Source organism: Penaeus chinensis, chromosome 31 (genome assembly GCF_019202785.1).
Source record: "Penaeus chinensis breed Huanghai No. 1 chromosome 31, ASM1920278v2, whole genome shotgun sequence".
NCBI classification, from domain to species: Eukaryota; Metazoa; Arthropoda; class Malacostraca; order Decapoda; family Penaeidae; genus Penaeus; species Penaeus chinensis.
Genome location: NC_061849.1, coordinates 30,586,846 through 30,594,292, shown reverse-complemented (window position 1 = coordinate 30,594,292; position 7,447 = coordinate 30,586,846). Strand labels below are relative to the sequence as shown.

Here is a 7,447-nt window from a genome sequence, read left to right as displayed (position 1 = left end):
GGCAGACACTGCATGTGTACAGGGCACTCTCCCATGAGAGGTAACCGAATGTGTCGTCCTCAAACTCTCTTATCTAACAGTTTCTTCCCCCCTCTCTCTCTCTCTCTCTCTCTCTCTCTCTCTCTCTCTCTCTCTCTCTCTCTCTCTCTCTCTCTCTCTCTCTCTCTCTCTCTCTCTCTCTCTCTCTCCTTACCACTCTCCCTCTACCTCTCTCTCCTTACCCCTCTCCCTTTCCTCTCTCTCCTTACCCCTCTCCCTTTCCCCTCTCTCCTTACCCCTCTCCCTCTCCCTCTCTCTCCTTACCCTCTCCCTCTCCCTCTCTCTTCTTACCCCTCTCCCTCTCCCTCTCCCTCTCTCTCCTTACCCCTCTCCCTCTCCCTCTCTCTCCTTACCCCTCTCCCTCTCCCTCTCCCCCTCCCTCTCTCTCTCTCTCTTCTAACCCATCCCCTACCCTCTCCCTATCTCTCTCTCTCTCTCTCTCTCTCTCTCTCTCTCTCTCTCTCTCTCTCTCTCTCTCTCTCTCTCTCTCTCTCTCTCTCTCTCTCTCTCTCTCTCTCCTTACCCCTGTTTGTGAATTATATTATCAACAAATAATGGGAACTTCTTATACTGGCATGTTTCTCAAGCCTTCTTTAGACAAAATAAAAAGTGTTGTTTATCTGTTATTCCATTCCTTTCCTTTAGCACAATGTTATCCCTTGGCATTCTATCAGAATCATGAATGTTAAAATACAGCTGCTGGTGAATAGTTTCAAAAACTGTAACCATAAAATCTAAAAACCTATTGCTCAATACTGTTGCACTTCAAGATTTTGCTTGGGAAGATACATTTTGCTATCAATTCAAATATTATTACTTAGCCTGAGAACTAACTCAACAAAAGAAAATACATTAATATCTTACGTTGTGTAACTCTCTTCCTAAAGCTGTAGGGTGTGTTTGGTTCCTGTAGACTGACTGAAAGCCTTCTCTTGCTTGAGGGTGTCCTAGAACCACCTGATATTAAAAATGGGAAAAATGTTGAGGTACAAAGAAGCAACTCACAAAATCAACAACCTGAAATTCAGCGAAATATGACAGACAAATATATATTTATCTTAATTTTAAAAAATCAAGCTGAATATCAAGTACCAAGTGACATATAAATACCATACGAGCCTGAACAGCCACGTAAGAATACCACAGCAGCTAAAAACGACAACAACTCCCAAAACATACGTTTACTTGCTGACAAAGGAGTCTTCGGTGTTCTGGGTGTCCTTGAACCCTGCTTTAATGCCGACCTTGGAGTCTTTGGCGTGGTTGGGGTCTGAAGGAGTTTCTTTGTTGATTCGGCTTTCTCCAACATGCTGCCTTTCTTCCTGGGTGTGCGGAAGCCAAACACATCGCTTGCCTTGACTGAGGCCTCCCCATCCTCGAGTAATTCTGGGAGATAAGAGCTGTTGTTACTGTTACTGAATTTTAAAAAAACCTTCAGTGAGGTAAATATCAGAAGACATAAGAAAATATATGAGGAAAATTAACCCCTTCATGACGGGTCATGTCTCTAGACGTCATAACAAACTGCTCGAAAAGTGGCATGCGGCTGTAAGCCGCGGCAGGCGCGCCAAAGCGCTACGAGGCAGGTGATTAGGTTTGATGTACTGAACTTCCGCGCTCAAAGTTGGCGCGTTGCCATTGATCGCCAGAGCACAGTTCTTTTTTAAGTTTTCTTCACCCGTTACCAAGGGGTTAAACAACACAGGGCAGACTCAGTTACTTTGAACCTGTTTTTATACTATGAAGAATATATAGGTAATTATAACTCTATGCCTATAATACTTGTATATCAACGCAGTGATGTTGGGCTGTTTTCATACTGGCAGTTTCCCTATTTCCCCCTATGACCCACCTTCACATATTCATGGCAAGATAGACCACATGTGGGAGCACCCGATGCCCAGTCTGTCCGGCGCTCTTTCCTGCCATGAATATGTAGGGGATTCTTAATTTTCCTGGGTGGGGTTAGAGGAGGCAGCCCTCCAGGAGCAGGGTTGGAGGGTAACAGCTCCCTGCATAAGATAATATGGTGACTGATTCTTTGTACAATTTCCTGGTACCTTTCATGCCCTCCCCTGCTATTGGGGCCAAGAATGTGGGGAATTTGTGGGGTGCTGTGACATAATTCCTACATGTAAGTGTACATGAGGGTGAGAGGATCAATACAGAAACCATTGCGATCTCTTATGCGGCACAATTCCCAAAAATTACTGATGAAAATACAAACCAGTTGGCTTGAAGAAAACATCCTCATCTTCCTCGTTTATTTCCTCGAGTGGCGGCAACTCCACATTAGGGGCCGAGGCAACCCTGGAGCCTCGTGTCCTGCCACGCTGTGACAGGGGCCGTACCACAACTTGAATATGTAAACAAAAAAAGTTAATTACAACATATTTAACTTACAAATGAAATGCCTATTAACTGCTGTAAAGTGGGGTAAAATCTGAAACCTCATTAGATATTAATATATATAAGATTACTTCAGCTGTTGTTTGCAAGCCAAATCTGAAACTATCATTCCTAAACATTTAAAACAGGGCAGCTATGACCTATCACGAGTAATCAAATAAATGCAAGACAAAATAAATCTCAATCTGCAATAGGACAAAACAACAACACAAAACTCTTACCTTGTCCACCTTCAACTCCAATTTTAACCTTTTCTACTTCATTATCGTCCACAAAGGTCACAGAAAGGAACCTCTTGGACCTTCTCCTCTCCATGCTCTGACCTGTGGCCCTGTCTGTGGCGTAAGATATGAAAGAATTTTGTCTCAGCGACGTGTCTGAGACGAAGACGATGGATCGCTTTTGTTTACAGACGACCTCCCCGCCACAAACAGCTGAGCAGCGGGATGCGCTTCTGTCGATCTATATCTATTTATTCACATGTCTACTACCCCATATGTCTGTCTACTCACTAAACTGCCTAAAATATTTGCCTATATGTCTACCTATTCACTAAACTGCCTAAAATATTTGCCTATATGTCTATCTATTCATTAAACTGCCTAAAATATTTGCCTATTTGTCTATCTACTCACTAATCAGACTAGATATCTACTTATCTGTCTATCTACCCATCAATCTATTCACATTTCAATACCTGCCTAGGTATATGCTATCTACCCCAAATATGTCTATTTGCATGTCTGTCTGTCTGTTTTTCACATGAACTTATACATCTATTTACCTTCTTCCCTGCCTATATGTTAAGTATATTTCTATATATATTTTACCAGCCTACTTACACACAAGCCTATCTATTTACTTAACGGCCTTTAAACAATTAGATAGCGGCAGCACGGACAACAGTAATGATGATGATGGCAGATGATTCTGCCATGATAATGTCTTGCATGCACTTTAATTTTACCTAGATTAGTTATGTACCTATGTTTTATAATATTTATATATTATCACATACAGGAACAGCTGCAAGAGGGTTTTCATATAAATCTATCTTTCTAAAAGTACAATATCTGTCTGTTTATGTCGCACTTGTGGTCTTACAATTTTCTTTTATTTTAAATATTTGTATGTTCAATCTACCTGAGTTGCTCACAGTACATATATAAATTATGGTTCATAAAGATTGTTCAATCTTTGGTCCTTATTAATGGCCATGTGGCATCATTTATTGCCACTCAATTTTCATGTCCTGCGCCTACGTCTTTTTCCGAAGGGCCATTTTCCAGAGCTGTGGGATTCAGCTTTACTTGTTTCTTGCATCTGGCCCATAGTTTCCTGTTCACTTGGTGTTGCCATAGTCACTTCTTCGGTTGATTGAGCATGCTCCAGTGCTGCTGCAGAAACATCTGCAAACGGCTCAGAAATCACTGGCTCAGCAGACATTTCTGGCGATGCCTCAGGAACAGCTGTAAAATGCTCAGCAATGACTGGCTCAGCGGTCATTTCTGGCGATGCCTCAGGAACCGCTGTAAAAGGCTCAGCAATGACTGGCTCAGCGGTTATTTCTGGCGATGCCTCAGGAACAGCTGTAAAATGCTCAGCAATGACTGGCTCAGCGGTCATTTCTGGCGATGCCTCAGGAACAGCTGTAAAATGCTCAGCAATGACTGGCTCAGCGGTCATTTCTGGCGATGCCTCAGGAACAGCTGTAAAAGGCTCAGCAATGACTGGCTCAGCGGTCATTTCTGGCGATGCCTCAGGAACAGCTGTAAAAGGCTCAGCAATGACTGGCTCAGCGGTCATTTCTGGCGATGCCTCAGGAACAGCTGTAAAAGGCTCAGCAATGACTGGCTCAGCGGACATTTCTGGCGATGCCTCAGGAACAGCTGTAAAAGGCTCAGCAATGACTGGCTCAGCGGTCATTTCTGGCGATGCCTCAGGAACAGCTGTAAAAGGCTCAGCAATGACTTGCTCAGCGGTCATTTCTGGCGATGCCTCAGGAACAGCTGTAAAAGGCTCAGCAATGACTGGCTCTGCGGTCATTTCTGGCGATGCCTCAGGAACAGCTGTAAAAGGCTCAGCAATGACTAGCTCAGCGGACGATGCCTCAGGAACAGCTGTAAAAGGCTCAGCAATGACATGCTCAGCGGACATTACTGGCGATGCCTCAGGAACCGCTGTAAAAGGCTCAGCAATGACTAGCTCAGCGGACGATGCCTCAGAAACAGCTGTAAAAGGCTCAGCAATGACTTGCTCAGCGGTCATTTCTGGCGATGCCTCAGGAACAGCTGTAAAAGGCTCAGCAATGACTAGCTCAGCGGACGATGCCTCAGGAACAGCTGTAAAAGGCTCAGCAATGACTTGCTCAGCGGACATTTCTGGCGATGCCTCAGGAACAGCTGTAAAAGGCTCAGCAATGACTAGCTCAGCGGACGATGCCTCAGGAACCGCTGTAAAAGGCTCAGCAATGACTAGCTCAGCGGACGATCCCTCAGGGACAGCTGTAAAAGGCTCAGCAATGACTTGCTCAGCGGTCATTTCTGGCGATGCCTCAGGAACAGCTGTAAAAGGCTCAGCAATGACTGGCTCTGCGGTCATTTCTGGCGATGCCTCAGGAACAGCTGTAAAAGGCTCAGCAATGACTAGCTCAGCGGACGATCCCTCAGGGACAGCTGTAAACGGCTCAGCAATGACTTGCTCAGCGGTCATTTCTGGCGATGCCTCAGGAACAGCTGTAAAAGGCTCAGCAATGACTGGCTCTGCGGTCATTTCTGGCGATGCCTCAGGAACAGCTGTAAAAGGCTCAGCAATGACTAGCTCAGCGGACGATCCCTCAGGGACAGCTGTAAAAGGCTCAGCAATGACTTGCTCAGCGGTCATTTCTGATGATGCCTCAGGAACAGCTGTAAAAGGCTCAGCAATGACTGGCTCTGCGGTCATTTCTGGCGATGCCTCAGGAACAGCTGTAAAAGGCTCAGCAATGACTGGCTCAGCGGTCATTTCTGGCGATGCCTCAGGAACAGCTGTAAAAGGCTCAGCAATGACTGGCTCTGCGGTCATTTCTGGCGATGCCTCAGGAACAGCTGTAAAAGGCTCAGCAATGACTGGCTCAGCGGTCATTTCTGGCGATGCCTCAGGAACAGCTGTAAAAGGCTCAGCAATGACTGGCTCTGCGGTCATTTCCGGCGATGCCTCAAAAACAGCTGTAAAAGGCTCAGCAATGACTGGCTCTGCGGTCATTTCTGGCGATGCCTCAGGAACAGCTGTAAAAGGCTCAGCAATGACTAGCTCAGCGGACGATCCCTCAGGGACAGCTGTAAAAGGCTCAGCAATGACTAGGTCAGCGGACGATGCCTCAGGAACAGCTGCAAACAGCTCAACAATGACTGGTTCAGCGGTCATTTCTGGCGATGCCTCAGGAACATCTGTAAAAGGCTCAGCAATGACTAGGTCAGCGGACGATCCCTCAGGGACAGCTGTAAAAGGCTCAGCAATGACTAGGTCAGCGGACGATGCCTCAGGAACAGCTGTAAAAGGCTCAGCAATGACTAGCTCAGCGGACGATCCCTCAGGGACAGCTGTAAAAGGTTCAGCAATGACTAGGTCAGCGGACGATGCCTCAGGAACAGCTGCAAACAGCTCAACAATGACTGGTTCAGCGGTCATTTCTGGCGATGCCTCAGGAACATCTGTAAAAGGCTCAGCAATGACTAGGTCAGCGGACGATCCCTCAGGGACAGCTGTAAAAGGCTCAGCAATGACTAGGTCAGCGGACGATGCCTCAGGAACAGCTGTAAAAGGCTCAGCAATGACTAGCTCAGCGGACGATCCCTCAGGGACAGCTGTAAAAGGCTCAGCAATGACTAGGTCAGCGGACGATGCCTCAGGAACAGCTGTAAAAGGATCAGCAATGACTGGTTCAGCGGTCATTTCTGGCGATGCCTCAGGAACAGCTGCAAACGGCTGAACAATGACTGGTTCAGCGGGCATTTCTGCCGATGCCTCAGGAACAGCCGCAAACAGCTCCTTTTTCTTTACTAGTATGAGATGCCGAGCGTTTACTCGCTACCAAGGGTGTTATGCAAACCAATTTCGTACTACAGACATTAGGGTCTACACAATGACACATACATCAATCAGTAATACCTAAACAATCAGTTTCAAAACTTGCCATACAGATACTTCTATGACAAAGAAAGGACTATGTGTATGACATATTCTTTCCACATTAAATGTGATACCATCGTCATGCGCCTCCATTTCTAGTACAGTGACAGACTTATCGGGCACCACAGCTGGATCTCCAGACTTAGAGTCATACACTAGGAAATTCCGTATTACTGATAGTATATTCTGCCAAATAAAACGTGCTTGATCAATTAATGCACGCCCTAACATTATGAGAAACTGATATACAGCTAATGTTATGACAGGTGTAACACTACCAAACGGAATGTACGATTTATAGTTATTGTAACTTTTTGTACTCATACATTAAATTAGGGTAATTCATAACTTGGATACCAGCTGATGGAACCACCAACTCTGTTAACAGGATAAACACATACACTCATAAGCGGTCCTACGAAAAAAAAAAAACTTGGTGAAATAACAATGCAGGCTCAAGCTTTCTAAAATGTTAACATATTGTTGCTTCCTTAATAAGGCAAGGGATTATAACCTGTACTTTCACATACATAACATGAAGTCTGACATGCATAGCTAGACATGGCTACGTCGGCATTTCAGTATTTCTGATCCGAGAAGATTTGCTTGCGAGAAAGCTTGCAATTTTTGTTTTTCACGTCACCTTTCATTAGTGCGTACATTGTTGAATTAACTATGGTAGTTGAAATAATTTTATATTAACAGCATTGCTGATATATCGCAGTATTGTTATTTTATTATCTTATCAAGTACCATCTCCGGTCCGAAGGCTGGCAGCCAGTTGCTGGTTGTACAAAGAGGCTAATAGGTGAAGCAGGCCCCCAGAACT

At 45.1% G+C, this 7,447-nt stretch overlaps 2 protein-coding genes across 2 annotated transcripts in view; both read right to left on the bottom strand.

Annotated features, from left to right (window-relative positions):
* Positions 1–2,866, bottom strand: part of LOC125042125 (origin recognition complex subunit 2-like) — a 13,303-nt gene extending 10,437 nt beyond the window's left edge. The window contains exons 1-4 of the mRNA XM_047637591.1: positions 2,670–2,866; positions 2,267–2,395; positions 1,219–1,425; positions 904–996 (exon numbers count right to left, since the gene is read on the bottom strand). Coding sequence (XP_047493547.1) covers positions 904–996; positions 1,219–1,425; positions 2,267–2,395; positions 2,670–2,763 — 523 coding nt within the window. The 5' untranslated portion in view covers positions 2,764–2,866. The remainder of the gene's footprint in view (positions 1–903; positions 997–1,218; positions 1,426–2,266; positions 2,396–2,669) is intronic.
* A 673-nt stretch (positions 2,867–3,539) lies between these two features.
* LOC125041922 (proline-rich protein 36-like) lies at positions 3,540–6,929 on the bottom strand. Its single transcript, XM_047637324.1, has one exon. The coding sequence runs from the start codon at positions 6,439–6,441 to the stop codon at positions 3,694–3,696; it is 2,748 nt and encodes a 915-aa protein (XP_047493280.1). The 5' UTR covers positions 6,442–6,929; the 3' UTR covers positions 3,540–3,693.
* Positions 6,930–7,447: the final 518 nt, after the last annotated feature.